General features: G+C 43.8%; 1 protein-coding gene and 1 non-coding gene across 2 annotated transcripts in view; one reads left to right on the forward strand and one right to left on the reverse strand.

The window, feature by feature from the left end:
• The window catches only part of Klhl2 (kelch like family member 2), a 112786-nt gene that overhangs the window by 40590 nt on the left and 50338 nt on the right, over positions 1–21858 (forward strand). Inside the window, exon 4 of the mRNA XM_032919496.1 lies at positions 581–702. Coding sequence (XP_032775387.1) covers positions 581–702 — 122 coding nt within the window. The remainder of the gene's footprint in view (positions 1–580; positions 703–21858) is intronic.
• LOC116915165 lies at positions 3062–3168 on the reverse strand. The gene has a single exon (XR_004389827.1). It is a non-coding gene; the product is annotated as a U6 spliceosomal RNA (small nuclear RNA).

The raw sequence follows: 21858 nt of genomic DNA on the forward strand, positions 1-21858 counted from the left end.
ACACATACAGACATGCACAGACACACAGACACACACACACAGACACATACACACAGACACACACAGACAGGCACACGCACATGCACACACACACACACATGCACACAGTCATTTAAAAATAAAACCCCACCCAGTTTTTTGGTAGTGTATATACACCTTTAATCCCAGCACTTGGGAGGTAGAGGCAGGCAGATCTCTGAGATCGATGCTATCCCGGCCAGCAAGTTAGTTCCAGGATAGCCAGGGCTACACAGAAGAATTCTATCTTTAAAACAAGCAACCAACCAGAGAGGAGTTCACAAAGGGACCCTGCCCATCACGGGCAGCATCGGATGCAGTTCCTGCAGCTGGGCACAGGGCGACCTCATTCCTGCCATGTGATCTTCAGGGTCAGATGCCTAACAGAAGTATAGTTTGCTCAAGACGGGTGTTAGGGGAGTGGCTGAGGCCTGCAAGTCGAGGCAGATCCTGTTGCCTGTCTGATTGAGTGTGTGGTGGGAAGACAGATCAGCCTGTCTTGGTGTTGGCATTTCCTCAGCAGCCTCCCATTGTAACTGCATCTCACTCTTCCGTGTTTCAGGTGAGATGAGCGAGAGCCGAGCAAAGAGAGTTCGAATAAAAGAGGTCGACGGCTGGACCCTGAGGATGCTAATTGACTATGTTTACACGGCAGAGATTCAGGTCACAGAAGAAAACGTACAGGTACGGGCCCACACGACACCACTCAGCTCTTCCTGATCCAGAACTGCATTCCCACACAGCACGCAGTCTGTGCCAGAGTCACAGGATTCATGGTGGAAATTTTATTTCCGAGAGACACTTGGGATGATTGCGTCCTCTTAATGGTGTTTCTGATTTCAGTGCCTTTTATATCTTCGCAGATCTGAGACACATCCTTTCTCTGAGTAATGCTCCCCCTTTTGTGACAGCACTGTCATTCTCTAGAATTCCTGCTTCATGCAGCCCCCAGGTTTTCTTTATTCCTTTGAAGGGTAAAGTCTCCAAAGGATGTTTTTGACTACCACATTCTTTAATTCTTTATTACTTGGGTGTCCTCTTTAAGTAAGTCTGGACTTCAGTCAGAATTTGATGTGGCATCTTATTTTCTGTACAGAACAAATGCCTTGCAGACATTCATTAAATAAATGTTTAAATGTTTTAGGTGGCATAGAAGGATGTTGCAGGCAAACAGACAAAAAAAAAAAAAAAAAAAAAAAAAAAAACAAAAAAAAAAAAAATGAAAGAAAGAAAAGTCTTCTTAAACCGGCCTGTGCTGACTGACTGAGAATGGTCCCCGTGGGCTCCTGTAGGTGAATGCTTAGTGTGGAGTAGGTGGACCTGTCTGAGAAGATTACAAGCATTAGGTCTGGCCTTGTTAGAGGAAGTGTGCCATTGGAGTTTCAGAAACCCAGGCCAGCCAGGCCCAGTGGCTTCTCTCAGCCTGAGGATCAGATCTCAGCTCCCTCTTCAGCCCTGTGTCTGCCTTCGCGCCGTCCCCATCACGGCGATAATGGACTAAACAGCTGAACCTGCGAGCCAGCCCCAGTTACATGCTTTCTTTTCTAAGAGTTGGCAGGCTCCGGTGTCTCTTCACAGCAGTACAACAGTGACTAGGACAGGCCCTTCTCTGTGACCTCCCACCCCCACCCCTGCTCCCGCATCTCCATCTCCTTCCTGAGAAGGATAGCTGCTGATCTTTGATTGAGACAAGTCCCATTCATTGATTCAAGTAAATGAGCGCACAGCATTGAAATTTCGAGTATGTTTTTTCTCTATTTGTTCTGACACTTTGCTTTTTTTCCCCCCTCACTGAACAGAATGGCTTGTTCTTTGTGTGGTGTCTCATATGGTAATGGGTCTGCATAATGGACCACTTTTATGAACTGCTGCAGTGAATGGGCATCTTAATCTTGGTGTGCAAGAATTCTACAGGCTGGACTCCTGAAAGGGGAATCGGTTGAGCAAAGAATACATGCATCTTTTAATTCTGAGTGGAAATGCCCTGTCAACATTTAAATGTTGGGATTTATTTATAGTCCTTTCAGTAAGGGTACCGTGATTTAAGGGCAACAAAGAGAACTTAGAGCCTTTTTATAAAGCATTTAATTTGTCTGTCAGTGTTTGTGTGATCCCTGGAGCTGGACTTGAGGTGCTTGGGAGGTACTCAACACGGGTGTCAAAAACCAAGCTTTGGTTTTCTGGAAGAATAAGCAAGCACTCTTAACTGCTGAGCCATCTCTCCAGCCCCCGGAGCCAAACTCTTAAGAAACAGCTTCTAAATTCTACTTGTACAAAGAAGATATGAGTCTCGTGGTTTATGCCTCTGAGCAGCTGAAATGTTCGAGTGCAGACTGAAGAGCTGCTGTAGTACATTACATGCTGTCTGCTTACTGGGAAATGGCAGCCGGAGGAAGCCCAGCCTCCTGGGGCCCTTTGACCCTCCTTTTAACTCTGCTGGGACTTTCTGTTTATGAGGTAGAATGTTAGGAAAATCTACCATCCGTTTTGGAGTTGTGACTAAGGGTGATTGGATCATATGCTAAGTGAACATCATTTGTCTGCCTGTGCCTGCCTGCCTGCCTGCCTGCCTGCCTGCCTGCCTGCCTGTCTGTCTGTCTATCTGTGGAGCACACGTGCCATAGAAAACGTGGAGATTAGAGAGCAACCTTGAGCATCATTTCTTGCCATTCACTTTGGTGGTCAACATTATGTGGGATTAGCTGGCCGGCAGATTTCTAGGGAGTCTCCTGTCTCTGCTGTAGTGACTCGGTGATTAAAAAAACCTGCTATTTTACCTGGCTTTATGTGGGTCCTGGGGATTTGAACTCAAGCATTTGTGCTTGCATAGCCACCACTTCACCCACAAAGCCATCTTCAAAAGCTCAGTCAATGTTCGTTTTAGTGTGAAGGAATTGTGTTGGCGTTATGTCGGGAAATGAGAGAAGGTCGCAGCATGCCATCTCCTTCTAGACTTTTCTGTACACTTCAACTATTGTTGGGCTCTGGAGGCATTGTTTCAATAAGAAAGTACCTTGTGTTGTTGGGCTTTTTTTTTTTTTTTTAATTTCTGAACCGCTTCACGAATTTGCGTGTCATCCTTGCGCAGGGGCCATGCTGATCTTCTCTGTATCGTTCCAGTTTTAGTGTATGTGCTGCCGAAGCCAGCACGTGCTTTTCCTTTATTGGTGTACATGATGTCTACACCTACCTGCAAACAGATTTTAGATTTTTTCGATACATAATGGCCACGTGGAGGGAAACCGCTAAAGATGTGCATGCCTGAGAGTCTAAACGAGAGCCCTGTACTTTGTTAGCCATTTTTATAGTGGGAACAGTGCCTGTTAGGAGTGAGGACACCGCTAAGGTTCCTTTTAATAACTGTCACATTCCAGTCTTAATACATCAGTCACGGACTTTGACAGGAGCCACTCGTCATGGCCTGCCTTTTGTGTGCGTTGCTACAGTACACTCTAAGGGTTGCATTGGGAGGCCTGGTTCCATTCGGTATGGCTTTTCTTTAGAGGGGAAGGGATATCTCTTTAGCTTAGGGCTATCCTGGTTTATAAAATCCTTACAGCCCACTGAAAAGGCTGTGTTTTGGAAAGACATTTGGAAATAAAACTCATGAAGGCAAGCCTCCCTTTTTGTAACAAGAATTTTTCAGTGAATTCTGGGATAAGGCTTTAGAGATGAATGTGTGTCGAACTTCTCTTCATTGTGTTTTGATTATTTTTGTCTGTCTGTACTTTATTTAACATTTCTTGTCCAGTCCAGTGTGTTCTAAGGAAAGGGGCTGTGCAGTGGAGGTGTCTGGTGATCTCAGGATGGTTTACACTAAGGTTAACTGGTTACCTGGTGAGACTGATCTCAGTACTGTTTTTCTAGTGAGGAAAGTTCTATTGTCTCTGGAAATGTGTTTCCCTGAAGACTCTCAGTGCTTTACTGCTGGCCAGCTGTCTTCCAGTCAGCTGTCGACAGAACAAGACTTTACCCCGTTTCTCCTGACTCGAGTTCCCTTCCCCACTGTCTCCTTATTGCACAAACTTAAGGCACTGCGATAGCTGTCTGAGGTGAAGGTTGTTAACTGAGTCAGAAGGAGGAATGAGTAATTTGAAGATTTCACTCCAAAGAAGGAAGAATCTCTTCTGTATTATATAAGCAACAGGGCTATTTTAAGTTTCCTTGATTTTGATCACCCTCCTTGGTATTACTGGGTTTTTGTTTTCTTTTTGTTTTTTGTTTTTTTTTTTTTTTTTTGTTGTTGTTGTTAGATATTTTAAAAACTTTAAAACTTTAGTTTGGCTGTTTTGGTTCATATATTTCTAAGTTGTAGAATAATTTGAACTAAACGAATTTACAGTAATTTGGATTTTTAAAGAGAGATAAAAGGGAAACAGTATTTCACCTTGCTTCACTTTCGGCCTTCCTTCTAAAGGAAGTGGCTGAAAAGTGCTGCCACACGTCTGGATTTGGAGAGTCCTTCTTTAGCAGACTTCATAAATATTATAAATATAGGGAATAGAGAAAACAAACCTCCAGCCTGCTGTTAAGCAGCTTTTAAACATCTGTGAGCCCCAGACACCTCGGAGCCTCTAAGCTTCTCCTAAGGGCAGGTGCAGAAGAACATGCATGAGCTTTTGTGTCCTTTCAGAAGACCCATGGAGGCTTCGCTCCTTCCTCACGGCTTTAAGAACTCTGAGCAAGCCGAGCACTGTGGCGCATGGCTGCAGTTCTAGTGCACTGGTTCTCAGCCTTCCTAGTGCTGGGGCCCTTTGATGCAGTTCCTGATGTGGTGGGGACCCCCAGACATAAGACTGTTTGGTTACCACTCCATGACTTTAGTTTTGTTACTGCTGTGAATTGTAGTGTAGATATCTGATAAGCAGCCCTCAGGTTGAGACCTGCTGCAGGAGGGAGGCTGAATGGGAGGATCGTGAGTTCAGGGCTTCCGAGGGTGAGAGGACCCAGCCGGTGTGGACAGTGATCCGAGAAGATGTCAACTTGAATCAGATGTCAAGGAGTCTAATGCATATTTAAACACAGTACAACATGGGGAAAAGAGTCCATTCATTCCTCTTCCACAACATCATTCCTCTTCCACGTGGACAAAGAAGCTTAAGGTGTGACTGCTTAGAAACGTCTTTACGAAGGGCATGTGACCATGCAGGTGGGCTCTATAGCTAAAGGCGTAGATTCCGATGTGGTCTCTGACCAGGATATCATAGAGGTCAGCAGGCCATAAAGTACATGATATCTCCCCTAAGGATGAGTTTAACTGGGAGCTAAAGATAATGATCTAGGAAGTGTTGGGGTTCAGGAGTCGACCACAAACGACATAAACACAGATGTCAGTCAGACAGGAACGTGAACGTGTCAGTGAACGTGTACCCTAAGATCAGGGCTGAATCTCAGGATTTGGGGCCTGAGGTTATGGCCCCAAACATTTCTTGGGGCTGGCTTATAAGAGAAAAAACCCACAATGAGCTCATGTGCAGGTGCAGGAAGTGCTGCCCGGTGGTCAGCTCTGACTCAGCCTATTTTGGCTTAGCTAGACGAAGCAGCTCTAGCTGACCTTTACTCTGATTGGTCCTGAGTGGAGCTTTTGGTTGTCGAACTTCTTATGCGTAACAAACCTCCTAACATACAGAATATAACAGGGTGTGTGGTCAGCAGGGCCCTGCTCTGAGCCATGTTATTTTTCTGCGTCAGTGTCTGGCAGGCATATTACAGCAACAACATGAAATAGCTGGTGGGCATGGAACAAAATGGCTACAGCTGTGCTGGGGGGAGGCCTCAGCAGGGAGGAAGAGTCTAGGATAGCATTCTGGGGAATTTAGGTCTGCCTCCACAGATACCAAAAAGGTCACCAGGTCCTAGATAATATCCACTCCCAGCCTTCTGGGTGGGAAAGCAGGCATTTCATCTCCTCTGCTGAGGACCCCCCCCCCACTCCCCACCCTGGAGGGTTTAACATTGCTGGTTGGTTTCCCTAGTGATCTGTGGGCATAAGGGACCTTTGTGCCTCCAATGGGGGTGGGGGCATAGTAAGACCCTGTCTCAAAAAAATAGGAAAAAATAGGTATATGATTGTGTGTGTATTATTAGTGCAGAAGTTTTAATCACGGATCTCTTGGACCATGTGCTACGCATTGCATATGTGTTGCTTACCTCAATTGATGGTTTTAGTGTTATGTAAGACATGTATTAATCTATTTTGCAATTGGAAAAAATAAACTCAGAAAGCTTAAATAATGTGTTCAACACCACCCTGCATATAAAGAGATTTTATTTTGTGTGTGTGTGCGTGTGTGTATGTGTGTTTGTGTATGTGTATATATACTTTTGTCTGTGTGTGTCTGTGTGTACACTCATACAGACCAGAGGCAGGCACTGAATGTCTTTGTATGTCACTCTCTACCTTATTCTTTTGAGACGTGGTTTCTCCCTGAACCTGGGACTTGCGTGGTTTGTTTAGTCTGGGGTCCAGCAATCCACTTACCCTCTCAGAGCTGGTGTTATAGGAATACATGGTGCAGTCCTGGCTTCCTACGTGGGTCTTGGGGTCCAAACTCCAGTCCTCATGCTTGCACACCCAGAATTCCTAGCTGCTAAGAGAGTCCCTCATTGAACCTGGAGCTGACTGATCTGAGTTTGAGTTGCCAACCGGCCCCAGAGGTCATTCTGGTATTGCTTCTCTAGTGCTGGAATTATACATGGATTGCGCCATACCCCACATCTAGATGGCTCACCCTTTCTGTCTGTCTATCTGTCCGTCTGTCTGTCTTCTTTTCTTCCTTCCCCCCTCCCTCCCTCCTTTTTTCTTTTCCCACAGATGCTAGGGGTCAATCCATCCTCATGTTTGTACAGCAAACGTTTTACCTGTTGAGTCATTTCCCAGTCTCTATAAGAGTAATTTTAGAAGGTGAAAATAGTATTGACTAGGGATATACAGTTCCATTGTAGAACACGTGCCTAGAATGTGCAAGACCCTGGATTAGATCTGGGTATCATCAAAGAAACGATCTTATAATAGAAAAGAAAACTTTCCATATCCCCAAGCTACCAGAGACAGGGTTAACATTCTTTGGGGACTAAAACATTTCACGTTCTTTCACCGTTTCTTCCTTTGTTAAATGTGTAGCTTTGCTCCATACATTCTGACTTTTCAGCTTCAGGGTATGTTTGGCTGCTAAAAGTAGGTGTTTCCCACCTAATGTAAGTGTGAAAATCAAAAGTAAAAATGAAGTGTGGGAAACAAAGGCTGATAATAAATAGTGCTGGTGTAAACAAGTGCTCGTTCACGGTGATGCTGCGAGCACTGTCTGCAGGCTCCGTTTGGATTAGAACGCTCTCACGGTGGAGGGGAAGGAGCTGTCTGACAGCTTCAAATGGATGACTCTTAAGCAGTTCATGAAGCTTACATGTTGCATCAGCAGGAATTGTCTGGGATGAGAATATCTCATTTCTTCAAGAAGTGGAGCAGAATTGAAAATGAGCATTCTTCATGAGAGCTGTAAAACCAGTTCATGGTGCTAAACACATTAATGTTCCGCAGGATTGCGGTGACGCAGGAAGTTCCCCACGATGTACCTATTTCACCGGTATAGACTGGACTGTATTTGAAGTGCTACAAATGTGTTTTCCCCGGGGGAGGGGAGGGCAGCAGGACTCACTTTCTTCCAGGTCTGTTGGCAGTTGAAACATGGGAGGGGATGGAGAAGTAGCTCAGGGAAGAGCACTGTTGTCCCGTTCCCAGCGCCTTTGTGGCAGCTCTCGGCTTATGACTGTCTGTATAACTCCAGTTCCAGGGCGTCTGATGATCTCTTCCGGTCTCTGTGGGCACCAGGTAGGCCTATGGTACACACATACACGTGCCAGCAAACATGCAAAATAAAAATAAATCTTTAAAAACATTTAAAAAAATGTTTAAGTAAGTTGCTTAAAGCAGTAAAAGGCCATTAAAGCCAAGGAATCATTAAAACACAGACAGATCAGATATTTTATTTTAACCAAAGTGAGTACATACAAGATCGTACATCAGTCTTGTTTTTAAACTAAACATGATCACTGGATTAGAGACCTCTATGTTTCGCTGTATGACCACAGCATAAACAGCATCAACTGTAATTTTCCAGCTTAAATATTTTACTTTTTTCTAAATTGGATATTTTCTTTATTTGCATTTCAAATGTTATTCCCTTTCCCGGTTTCCCCTCCAGAACCCCCCTATCCCATCCCCCTCCTCCTTTAATTATTTTCCTTACTCTTGACAATCCCCCTCATGTACACAGTGAGATATGATCATATCCGCTGTCATTCCCCGCCTCTAACTCCACTCCGATCCCCCTCAGTGCAGTCCCCTCCTGACTTCATGGCTTTTGTGTTCGCTGTGAGAACTGGGGCACCTACAAAGCCGGCTCAGTGCAGTCTCTGAGTTATTCAGTTCTTGTCGCTCTGGTGTCTGACTTGATTCTTTTCTTCATCCTCACACATTGATCTAGTCACTCTGAGTCAATCAAGATTGTTTTCATAGAAACTGTGCTTTTTATGTTCACATGTCTCTTGATTATATGTATATATTTAAATTTTGTTATTTCAATTGTCGTAAACAGAGGAGCAAACCCAGTATGTATGAGCTGGCAAAATGCAGCCTAGCTGGAGGAACAGAAGACTCTAACCATGTACGGGGTGCCCTTTACTGAGGGCCCGGGAAGTCTTGGTTAATTGGTGAACAGATCACTTGAAGTTTGGTAGGGTGCTTTTGTTTTGTAAGTTTCTTACATGCATAGCACTGAAATAAAATTCTAATTAGATGGATGTTGGTTTTTAATAATGAACTGTTATTTTTTGGAGACTGAATCATATTGTGTAGCCTTTGCTGTCCTTAAGCTCAGAGACCTACCTGAGTCTCCCTTCTGAGTGCTAGAATTAGTGAAAACTTCACCATGCCCAATGATTAAAAATGGACATTTGAGATACCAAGGTTAAAGGCTGGAGAGGTGGCTCAGGTTAGGAGCACTGACTGTTCCTTCAGAGGACTGGGTTCTGTTCCTGACACCCACATGGTGGCTAAAACCATCTGTGCCTCCAGTCCTAGGGGATCTGACACTTTCTTCTGGCCTCCACAGGCACTGCCCACACGTGGCTCACAGGCATATGTGCAGACCAAACACCCATACAAATATGGGTTTTTTTATTTTGAATCTTAGAATTTTTAAACGAAATGTCATTTCAGCAGACATTGATGGATTACGCTAAGCACCCAGTTCTGGAGCTATGGGAAATGAACGAAGAACAAAACATGGCAGTGTACACCTTTGGACGGGATTTAACTGTCCTGTGACCAGTTCCCTTAACTTCTCTGGGCCTTATTTTGGGGGATGATGCTAGTCTTCCCACTGTAAGAGCTTGGGAAACCTGTTAGATGACTTGTTTCTGTAGATAGGTGACTGGTAAAGAGCTGGTTGGGACTTCTTTTTAAACTTATGAGAACATGTAGCCTAAAGCTAAAATATGGAGTAACTGGCAAATTTGGACTTGAACGACATATTACAGGGGCATGGTATTAAGGGTCTTGTGGTAGTGATGATAGTAGAAAAAGTAGTGGTGGTGGTGGTGGTGATGGTGTTGTTGGTGGTAGTGGTAGAGGTGATGGTGGTGGTGGTGGTAGAGTTGGTTGGTGGTGGTGGTGGTGGTGGTGGTGGTGGTGGTGGTGGTGATTGAAATGGCTGTGGGGAGGATTGTGTTGGAGGAGGAGGTAGTATTGGTGGTGGTGATAGAGGAGATGATACCACTAATGGTGTTGCCTGAGGAGTTGGTGCAGGTGCTGGTGATGGTATAGGGGATAGGTGTGGTTGTGGTGTAGAGGTGGTGATATTAGTGAGGTTGATGGAAGAGGGTGATGGTCATCACAATAACGGTGATGGTAGAGGTGTTGGTGATGATGGAGGTGGTGTTTGTGATGGTGATGGTAGTGGTGGTGGAGGAGGTGGTGGTGATGATGGGGGAGGTGATATTGATAATGGTGTTAGTAAAGGAGGTGGTGTTGATGGTGATGGTGGAGAAAACTGTTGGTAGTGATAGAGAAGATTGGTGATGATGATAATGATGATGATGGTGGTGGTGGTGGTGGTGGAGATGGTGATGCTGTTGCTGGTGGTGCTCTTGGTAGTAATGGTAGAAATGGAAGTGGTGATTGAGGAGGTGAACATGGAGGTAGAAAGGTGGAGGTGGTGGTGATGGTAGAAATGATGGAGGATGTGGAAATGAGAGAGGTGGTAGTGTGGACGTGGTGATATGATTATACCTCTCAGGAAGATGGTAGTTTCTGGTCCGTGATGGGGTACTGTAGTGAGACTATGGCTTCAATCGTCTAGCGTCTGTATTCTAGTTCATCTATAAAGAGATTGGTTAAGGGATAGGTGCTTTCCATGAAAAGTCAAGTATGTTTGGGATTGTGGAATGCCTATTTCTATAGGGGTGTGGAGATCAGCCTAAGATCTGGGACCTAACATGTGAGGCTTTGGCGTAGTAAGCATAGTGTGCTTAGGGGAGCACACTCTTGTATAGGACAGCTGAGCTCATGGCAGACCACACTGTATACACTGATTTGGGATTTTAGTTAACTTGGTGATCTAGAGCAGGGTTTGTTTCTGACTAAATATGGCTTCAGTTCACTGGAAGACACGAAGGTTTTAGGATTTGAATGAGGACAGGTGGGTTATCAGTTGGGTTAGGGTTGGGAACTACCACTGTTTCCTGCACAAGGCTCACGCCTTGCCTTTCTGAAGTCTGAGCTGTTGACCTTGCACATTTGTTTCTCCACTGCCAGTATTGATTTGATGAATCCCAGTGCCTTAGTTAGGGTTTTGCTGCTGTGAACAGACACCATAACCAAGGCAACTCTTGTAAAAGATAACATTTAATTGGGGCTGACTTGCAGGTTCAGAGGTTCAGTCCATTATCATCAAGGTGGGAACATAGCAGCATCCAGGCAGGCATGGTGCAGGAGGAGCTGAGTTCTACATCATCATCTGCTAATGAAGACTGGCTTCCAGGCAGCTAGGATGAGGGGTCTTAAAGTCCACACCCACAGTGACACACCTACTCCAACAAGGCCACACCTCCAAGTAGTGCCACTTCCTGGGCCAAGCATAGTCAAACCATGACACCCAGTTTTCAGTTGATCATTTTAATTGTTTTTGGAGTATTTGTTATGTGCTAAGCAGTTTTCTCTCCGTGGACAACTCAGTGTTAGACAGGGAGACAAGGTCCCAGTCTGGGAAGCCTTTATGTTGTTGTGGAGGAGGGGAGGGGCAAGGCGAACAAAAGCCCTCAGATGACTCAGGTTGTTTGACTTATTACCGAGCTCTGAGGAGGGCTCGCTTGAACCGAAAGCAGAATCAGGAGAAGAAAGGAGTTACGCAGAGGTAAGGGCAGTGACTCTCTCCAACAGAAGGAACTTCAGGTACAGTGACACACAATGGGAGGAAACTTGGTAGGTTTAAGGCTCAAAAAGTAAAAGGTGATTCATTTTTTTGGTTTGCTTTATTTGTTTGTTTGTTTGTTTTATGTTTTTTTGGGAGAGTCTCTTTACATAGCTGTTGGCTGTCTCAGAACTCACTGTGTAAACCAGGCTGTTGAGATTAAAGGCGTGTGCCACCATGTGTGAGTGCCACCATGCCCGACATGAGGATATTATTGCTTGAGGAGAATATATTATAGAGAGAACGGAGAAAGATGATACTGGAAAGGTAATAGATCCAGATGAAGCAACTCCACTTTAGAGAGGAGGGAGGATTTACTTCATTCGTAAGATGCTAGACATTACTGCCTTCTTCCAGTTGGAAGATGGATTGTAGATGTCATTGTGAAAGTTGGGAGGTAATTTATTTTTATGTTTTAAAATGTACTTATTTTTATTTATGTATTTAAGTGTCTGTGTGCATGTATGTCTGTGCACTACATGCATGCCTGGTGCCCAAGGAGGTCAGGAGAGAGTGTCTGATCCACTGAATAGGGGTTAGATATGGGCGATGCTTGGAGGTAGGGCCAGTGATACTGGTTCTTGCCTCAAGAGTGATAAAGGTTTACCAAGAATAGCATGAGCAGTAGAGCAGACCGTCAGATGGTGAAGTCATGGGATGGGGGTATATTTTGGGGTAGTGGAGATTGGAGATTGGTAGTTCTTTTTTGGTAATACTCACTTTGACTGCTGAAGTGGTGTTGAGTGTGGTTGATCAGGGTTTGATTCTATGCTGGGAAAGAAACATATTTCACAGATTGAGCACTGAGGGGCTATGTAAGACACTGCATAGAGAATGGAAGAACAATAAGAATGAAAGGTAGCCAGCGGCCACCTGGAGGATTGTACAGTTTGCATGAGCAGATGAGTAGCCAGGTATATAGAGGGAAGCTAGTGCATGCCAGCTCTAGTGAAGTGAGTCCTCTGAGGAGGGACACGGGGTGTTTGTCACGGGCCAGAAATGAACACGGAGAGTGAATTGACGTTGACTGGGGTAGCCTGCTGAGCGTTATTGCTGGGTGGTTTGGCTTGCACAGGCTCAGTGTATGCTGATCGTCTGCTGACTTGTCTGATTAGTGCTTACTGTACTCCAAATGTTCAGGGGGTGGGGGTGGGGGTGGTGAATGACCGGGTCATACTAGTCGATAATGACCCTGAAAAGCTCTTTGGATGTGATGTTAAGAATGAGAACTTGATTGGAGTGGGTTGGGGAGCTTTCGAAGATCACAGACTGCTCATCTAAAGCATTTTGCTCTGAAATCCAAGAGAAATGTGCCGGTTGAGGGGGATGAGAAGGGTAATGGAGGGATTGTTTCTTAATGTCAGTGCTGTAGAGCAAGTTTCTACGACAGTCGGAATGACCCATAGAGAAGCAGAGGGTGGTGACAACAGGAGAGAGAAAAGGGCATGATTGGGAAGGTTTGACAAAGCTATTAAAAGGCTAAGATCTGGAAGAAAGTACATGGATTTTCCTGGGATGGGACAGGGAGAGCTATCCCACCGTTGAGCCAGAGGGAATGCAGACATGCTTATAGGTTTAAGTAGGTTAATATCTTGGATAGTGGTTAGATCCAAGGCTGGATGTCCTGTCAGCTTGCCCTGTTTACGAACGTGGGGCTGGTGGGGTTACCAGCCTAGATGAAGATGTGAACGTGATAGAGACTAGCAATGCTAAGTCTTCATCTTGGGAAGGACAAAGGTGAATTGCATACAAAGCACAGTAGAAATACCATGCCGAGAGCTCACTGGAGATTTCAGTCATAACGATCAGTTAGAATGGCGGTGTGATTTTTCTTTAGTCCCACTCAGCCGTTTCCAGGTTGAGATGGTGCATATAGCTATTGCCAAAAATGCTGCAGAGGAAACTACCAGCAGATTGACAGGTTTGAGTCGCCTAGGCTGGGCTGAGTGACTGGATGTGTCCCATGTTTCTGTCTTTCTTCCATGTTAGTGCAGTCTGGAAGGAGACAGATAACTGAGAGAAAATTGAGAGAAGTGGGGAGGACTTGGTTATGTGATCTCCAGTTGCTGCAGCCTGCTTTAGAAATGTTGATTGTGTTTTCACTCTCTCTGGATCTGTGTTCTTTCAAACCCTGTCAGAAGCTGTGTTGTAGAGGAGAATCGTGATTTAGGTTTTAAGAAAACCCATTGGTAGATGAGTAGCGGTTTATGTCATCGAATCCCACAAAGAGAGTGGGAGGATGTGAGGTTCAAGGAAACTGGAGTTAGGAGGAAGGAAAATAGCGAAGGGGATGAAACTGTCAAGAAACACTGCTGTCTTTTAGATGTGGATGGTGACCAATTAGTGGGATAATTTCAGTAAGTCATCATAAGAAACTTAAAAGTTCTATTCTCTAAAGACTATCTCAAGTCTATGAAGTAGATCGAGAAATAGAAACTTTCCATGTTTTGTGAGACTCTTGAGTTGTAAACTGTAATGTGAAAGTCTTACGTGGAGTGTGGGTTTACCTGCGGTATGGGAGGAAAAGTTTAATAAACAGTAAGCCCACGACTAAATTTTTACTTACTAAATGTTTATAAACACATTGTTCTTTAGGTGTATTTTGTTTCCTTTTTTATCCAAGTCTGCATTATCGCTTAGTGTGTGTGTGTGTGTGTGTGCATGCGTGTGCGTGCCACGGTGCACATGTGCTCAGAGGACAGGTTTTGAGAGTCTGTTCCCACTTTTCACATGTGGGGCCCAGGTATTTAATCACTAGGCTTGGTAGCAATACCTTCAGGTCTCTCCAGCCCCTCCGGACTGCATTCTTCTGGGTGCATTTCTAACCCAGAGGTGCTCAGTAAGATGCTGCTTGACCATCGGGGCAGTACAAGTTCTCAATAGTGATCCAGGGAGGACATTTTCTTTCAGTGTGCAGACATTCAGGTGACCTGCTTGAGATGGGTAGCACCGAAGAAGACATCAGAGCGATGGCTGGACTTGAGTCCTCAGTCTCTTTCTTGGCTTTGTAGGCTAGAAACTGTTTCATTAGCTCCTTTGGGGCCCACTGGACCCTTGGAAAGGAGATCAGCGTAGTCAGAATTAGAAGATTAATACATAAGCTTTAGTAAACTTATTTTCAGTAGGCTTAGGAAGTGTCACATATGTTCGTATTATGTAATGTGCACAATTGTTATGTAATGTGCACAATTGTTATGTAATGTGCACAATTGTTATGTAATGTGCACAATTGTTATGTAATGTGCACAATTGTAGTTAGTTTTGTAGTGGGATTTGTAATGAGAGCATCAGGTGGGGAGCATGGTTCCCGGGGAGGACAGAGATTTGACAGAGACAGAGAGGTGGGCAGAGCCCTACTGAACTGTCCACCTATTCATGTGCTTCACACAGTGTATGTACTGAGTGTTCACTGTGAAACCCACTGCCTCAACCTTTCCCAGGCTGAACGTGGAAGACCTTAACAAACAATTGTTCTTCACATAACCTGCTTACTTGTTTACCGAGTTGGTAGTTAAGCTTTTCCTCTCTGGGCATTTGTGGATGTAGATTGCTAACTCTACCAGCTACGGTGGGTCACTTAAGTTAGGGATTCTCAACCAGGGGGCCCTGGAATTTTGAGTTCTTCTGATATTCCTTATGGAGATTTAATAATGGGGAGATTTAAACTTTTAAAAATACCATATACTAATTATGGGCTGGCCTCCCCCTCATCACTTACACTGACAATCGAACCCTTAACCTTGGGAGCATATTATGTAAGCACTTATGATTGAACTGTGTCTCCAACCTCTTGGTTATGCCTCGTGCTTACAGAAAAGTCCCTTTCCAAGTCTGCTCCCCTGCCAGGACCCTTTGGTCATCTCACTAGGGTGGCCTTCCATTCTTCACAGTGGGGTTATGTTCAGAAGTTGCTCAAGTACCATGGGAGTAGAAGTTCAGTAGGAGACTTAGCTTCTAGGTGGACAAGAGCATCTACTGAGCAGTTTTGTTAAGTGTCGTTAGTGGCCTCTTAGGGCATCGTCACTTAAGAGTATAATGCGTGTTTAAATGACAGTTGAACAACTCAGGAAATAATAATAGCCCTTTGAGCTGCTCTCTGCTAGAAAACTCCATGGGCCAAGGGACCCTGGCTAATTATCATATGATCATTTGCAGCTAAAGTCCTGAATTACCATTAGCTTCAAGAATAGATTTGAGTAGGGCATTAACCTTTCTGTCTTCTCAGCCATTAAGTGAAGCCAATAATGTCTTGCCACATCGTGGAAATACTGTAAAACTCACTAGTTAAAGCTTGCAGAAATATCGAAAGCTTCGTGATGTTAAGTAGAAATAAGAAATGGCCATCAATAAAAAGACAAGACTGAGGAAGATGAAGAACTCATAGAGATCGCCTGGTATCACTGGGTGGGTAATGGCCTTTTGACACCTTATATTCTGAATAATTTAGTGCTTTTTTTGTTGCATTTATTATTGTTGTTGTTGTTGTTAATTTGCCGAGGTCTCTCCAGTCTTGAGTTTGACTTAGTGTTGAGATAAAACTCTGAGTGGTTGTTGTACCAGGATGTAGATTTGGTTTATAACGACCTATTCCTTTGATTTGAGACAGAGTGACTGGGGAAGAAGTAATATTTCTCCCAGCACAGCATGCAGAGGGTCACTGCCTTCTACTTCTGTTCTGTTTTACCATGTGAAAGAAAATACATCCCTTGTTAGATGATGTGCCTAGAAAGCATAACCGAAAACTTGAAAAAATATCATACTTAAAAAATCCCTTGGAACAAACCCTCAAACGGTTGCTTCTAGCCAACCATTAGAACTGCTTATCAAGGAGGTTGTGTCATTGATATGGGTTACCTGACATTCCAACATTCAGTAATCTTCTAACATACTTTATCCGTTGTATCAATCTGGCACATATGTAGTTTTAGTATTATCTAAGGGCAGAAAAAACTTAAATTATTTATAATTAAGTAGTTTCTATGTTGTGTCTTACTCTGTGGAAGTTTGATTTTGGTTTAATATTTGTGTAGCTAGAACATGCTTTTTTCCAGTTATTCCAGGTAAGTTGTGTTTTATTCTGTATAAGTTAGGAGTACAGGGCACATAAAAATCTTATTTAAGTTTGGTGTGGAAAGGCTGTTGTCTTCAACTACTTGGAGGAACGTGAAACCGTGATATCATAACATCTTACAGAACTAGGTGGGTTTAAGCCTTGATTATGTTAGGTGCTTGTCTGGGGCACAGCTGGGTGTTTTGGAAGCTTTGGTAATTAACTTTCTTGTTGTAGCTTTGTTTCATTAAAGCACATAATCTTTCAAGATGTCCACATGGCTGAGTCATTGTGAGACTGATGTTTTGAATAGCTTTATGTGGTAGTACATAAAAGACATTTATCTCAGTGGACAAAAGTGGCTTTACTCTGATTAAGACATTACAAGTGATAAAAATCTCATAATCATTGAACAATGATGAAAATATAGAGGTCAAAAGCCTCAGCAGACAGACCTTTTCCTGGTCTTTGATATTTGCTTCATGTTGTCTAGGTATGGAGACTGTGTATAACATTAACACTTGCATTAATACGGGTGTCACTGTGTTATAGTTTGTTTCTCCAAACAGTCTTGGTGGGTAAGAGGGCCTGCAATTCAATTATTTGTGGAACTGACATGTTAAGTTTGAGATCAAACAAATGTTTGGAAAGCCTAGCATTATTGTTGTACACATTTTAAAACTAGTCTCATCTTTTTACCTTGATGTCTTAGACCCACTGGGAGGCTAAGAAAAACCTGAATACATCAATAACATGTAATTATGATAGTGGTCTGGGGTGTGTGTGTGTGTGTGTGTGATATGTGATGTGATATGGGTGATATGTGATGTGTGTGTGTGTGTGTGTGTGTGTGTGTGTGTGTGTGTGTCATGTTCATGTGCCTGTGATGTGTGTAGAGGCCAGAGGTTGGCACTGAGGTCTTCCCATGTGGCTTTCTGCCTTATTTTCTAGAACAGGGTTTCTTACTGAACCTGGTGTTCCCCATGCACAGCAAGCGTTTTACCCAGTGAGTCATCGTTCCAACCCCAATTAGTGTTTTAAAAGATGTTTGTGAATACTAGGGTGAAAACCTTGTTACAAAACTACATTTGATGTTTTTGTTTTATTTTAAATTTTGGATGCTACCAGACAGGGTCACAATTTTCCATTAAAAATAAATTAGGTAGTATGGCTTATGAGTGCCACTCATTAACCTCTGGCTGATCTCCAGTGTGCGTTCTGTCTGTTTTGGGATGGTGATGAAGGGCTTATTGTATGCAACTACACCCCTGAGCTACCTCCTCAGATCTCAGTGTGGGTTTTAAGGGCTCATTGTCTTTTCCTGAGTGAGGTATGACTTAGAATTTAACTGTATAGTTTTAGAAAGTGTAGGTACTTATGACCCACGGTGACATCAAGATATCGAATGTGCAGAACCTTGGACATCTTTCCAATAAAGGTCCCACCCCTTGCAGACCACAGATGAGATTTCTGTGAGAATCATTTTAGCTGTTTTAAGCTTGGTGTAAGCAGAAGCATCCAGGATATGGTTGGGGGTGGGAGGTTGTCTTCTCTCCCACACTGGAGCATTCGTGAGCTTCATTTAGGTGGTTCCTTGGCAGTCTGTTTCTTCGTTCCTGGTAAATGAACCTTATATGTATTGACTATGATGCGGTGTGCTGATAAATGCTTAACAGTTTGGGGAATTATAAAAAGACCTAAAGAGCTTTGATGGGGCACAATATGCTGCAATTAATCACTTGTTGGGGTCAGCCAAGCTTTCAGTAAGATGGGTGGATTTAATTTCCTATAAAGTAAAATCTTATTTGATTCCCCCCCCTTAGGTGCTTTGCTATGTATCTTCCTTTCTATTTTTTTCTAGCAATAATTTAATCTTACTGTCTTTTTATGTCCCACATTAGCTTTGAGACACAAAGTTGGAAGATGGTTGTATGAATATTTAATGCAGAGAGGGTTCAGAGGACAGATGTAATTTCTTATGAAAAACAACATGTGGCTGTCAAGTAGCGCATTTCCCTCCTTTTAAAAAAAGTGTGTGTGTGTGTGTGTGTGTGTGTGTGTGTGGCAAGATACATGCTGCCTTGCTTATGTGTGCATGAGAGAGAGAAGGGGGAGGGAGGGAGGGAGAGAGTAGGGGGTGGGAGACAGACAGATAGTATGGAAGCTCTGGAGCGTGAATGTGGAGGCCAACAGACTACCTCATATGTCATCCTCAGGAACACCATCTGTTTCCTCTGAGTGAGACAGGTTGTCTCATTGGCCTAGCACTCATCAGAATAGATAGGCCAGGAGAGCTGGCTGTTGAGTCCCAGGCATCCTCCTGTCTCAGTCTTCCCGTCAGCCCCTGGGATGTTGAGAGCATGTGCTGAGCCTGGCATTTTTTGTTTGTTTAGCTTTTTTTGAGACTGGATCTCTCTATGCAATCCTGGCTGTCCTGGAACTCACAGTGTAGACCAGGCTGCTCTTATCACAGAGATCCACTGCCTCTGCCTCCTGAGGGCAGGCCTCAAAAGCGTGCACCATCATTCCTGGTTCTGACATTTTAATGTGGGTTATGGGGGATGAACTCAGTCCACATGTTTATAAGGCAAGAACTTTACCAACTGATTTATCTCACCCTAAAATAGTTCTTCAAGGGTTTAAGATTATATTGTTTATGTATATCTATGTACATGTTTGATTTAGTGTTGCTTCTAAGGATATAAAACAACAAAAAAGATTAGCCCTCTCTTAAACTTTGAAGATTCCCATTAGAAAAAATTGTGTGTGATTTAGAAAGGAGGTGAAGCCAGGAATGGTGGTGCAGGTTTGTACCTGCATTTAGAGGGCATGGGCAGGCAGATCCCCGAGTATGAGGCCAGCCTGGTTTGCACACTTTGAATTCCAGGCATCCAGGGCTACATGTGGACTCATGTGTTCCAGAAAAAGAGGAGGGGGGAAGGAGGGGGGGAGGGGAAGAGGGGGGAGGAGGGGGATGAAGGGAATGCATGTGTAGGAGAAAGGTCAAGGAGAAGGCGAAGAGAAGAAAGATCTGGAAGCGGAGAAGAGGGCAAGTGTAATAAAGCAATCAGTGCCCCGAGGAACTCCTGAGTCACTTCCCCCAGTATAGGGAGTGATTGCCGCAGAGTGAGGCCATGGAGATAAAGTATTCTGGCAATTATATTTGGCATTTAATTTGGCAGTTGTTACCCACAGTTGTAAAGGTGCCGTGCTCCACCTTTGAGAGGCACGAGTATCCTTAGTTCTTCATCTGTAACTGAAACATGCCTTCTAAGGTTTTAATGTTTTAAAGGCAGCTTTTGAACTCTCCTGAGGGTACACATTGCTTTCTACTTTCCATTTTAGACATTGAACTGGTTCTTCAGTTTGCCAGCCTCATTTGACCGGTCTCATTTGTTGGTTTATCTGTGACAGGCCGGCTTTGAACTCATGGTGTAGGTTAAGATGGCCTTTAATTTCTCATCCTCCTGCTCCCTCGCCCAGTTTTATGTGGTGCTGAGGATCAAACTTAGAGCCTCCCGAATGCCACGCGAGCACTGTATGAACAGCCACGTTTTAACCCCTAAATTACGTTCTTGGAAGGTGGATAGAATCTTAGTGGTCGTTTGTTTGTTTGTTTGTTGTTGTTGTTTTTAAGTTATTTGAGAGATTCTGAAGATATGTAAAGGAAGAATTTTGAAGGATCTAATGAAGACACAGAAGGCAAATTGGATTGTGGGGGCACATAGCTGTGTTCCCAGTGTGCTGGAGGCAGAGGCCAGAGACAGAGGCCCAGTTTGGGCCAGATAGCATGACCTCATCTCAAAAACAAAAGCAATATAAACAAACCAACCAAAGCAAGGCACATGTAACTTCAGAGACTTTTTTGATGTTTGTTTTCAGGTAGGATCTTGGACTATTACTCAGGCTGACCTCAAACTTGGGATCCTCGTGCTTCAGCTCCTGAAGGCTAGGATTGTTGGTATCTGTGTTTTTCTCATTTGTAGTGACACTGTATGGAGACAGTACTGATGTCGATGAGATAAAAGTACAGCAATTTCTAGAAGGGATAATAGGATAAAAGCAAGGGGCTGCCTGGATTCCGTATCTCAGCCAGTTAGTTGGTCAAGCATGGACCCCATTTCATTTTTACAACTTCCTAGACAGAGGAATGTTTTACAAATGAGAAAATGGTGAAACAGGAGGACTCAGAGGTTTTCCAGGATCACGTAGCTACTGTGGAATGCTCTGGGTAAACTGTGGCATGGTGTCCATTCTGTATTCTCAGTCCTCATGCTCCGGAAGCTTTTAGGAACACAGTGACAGTCTGTCTACAACTGATCACGCCCCACCTCAGTCCGTCCATAGCTGTGGAGTTCAGAGTTTGAAGACCTTTAGGAAGTCAGCAGTACTGGGATCCTGGTTAGGGGCCATGGTAGGAGGGACAGCTGGGCTGCAACTGGGTCTTGGGAATATCATGTCATAAAGCTGTCTTCTTTATTGGTTCACAACTCTGTCCTGATTCAGACAAGATTGCGCTTACGTGTGGGGTATGCGGGCAGGAGCCAGGCTGTCACTAGAAGACACCAACAGATCCCTGTCTTTACTCGTGCCCTGTGTACTGCAGGAGAGATTGTGTGTGAATGCCCAGCTTTCCCCCTTCATCCTGTAACGTGCTGGCTATCCGCTTTTCTAGTGTGGGTGCACATCTATACTTTCTAATATTATACGTTATAGCAAATATTTTATTACTTTTATTTTAATTTTGTGGTGTTGGAAATTGAGCTCAGAATCTGGCATATGCTAGGCAAATGCTATACTATTCAGCTACATCCACAGCCCAGAGAAATGGTCATTATTTTTAAAACCATATTAATCTTGATGCCTGGTATGCCAGCACACTCTTGTAATGCTGTGCTTTAGGAGGTTAAGCCAGGTCAAATGTGAGTTCAAGGCTTGCCTGGGCTACATAGCAACCCAGTCAGTCTTCATTACCATTGCTCATAAAACATTTTATCATGTTGCTTTGTAATATTTGAGTCAAGCGTTGCCACATGTTTTCCTAGTGCTGATGAAAAACCAACACTGCAGTAAAATTGTTATAGCCTGCTTCGGTTTGTTTCTTTCTCTTTCTCCCCACCCCCCCTTTTTTTCCCATTTTCTTAGAATACATTCCCAAACATATACCTGTAGAGTCAAAGCTTCCAACTGTGTGTGTGTGTGTGTGTGTGTGAATAACTATGGCTTATTTGCTTTCTAAGAGAGGTTAGGAGCCCAGGCTTACTCTTCGTTTGTGCACATACTGGTGTGTTCTGTATTTGTGTGTGTTTTAAGTGTAGGATA

The sequence above is a fragment of the Rattus rattus genome, chromosome 13 (assembly GCF_011064425.1).
Source record: "Rattus rattus isolate New Zealand chromosome 13, Rrattus_CSIRO_v1, whole genome shotgun sequence".
NCBI classification, from domain to species: Eukaryota; Metazoa; Chordata; class Mammalia; order Rodentia; family Muridae; genus Rattus; species Rattus rattus.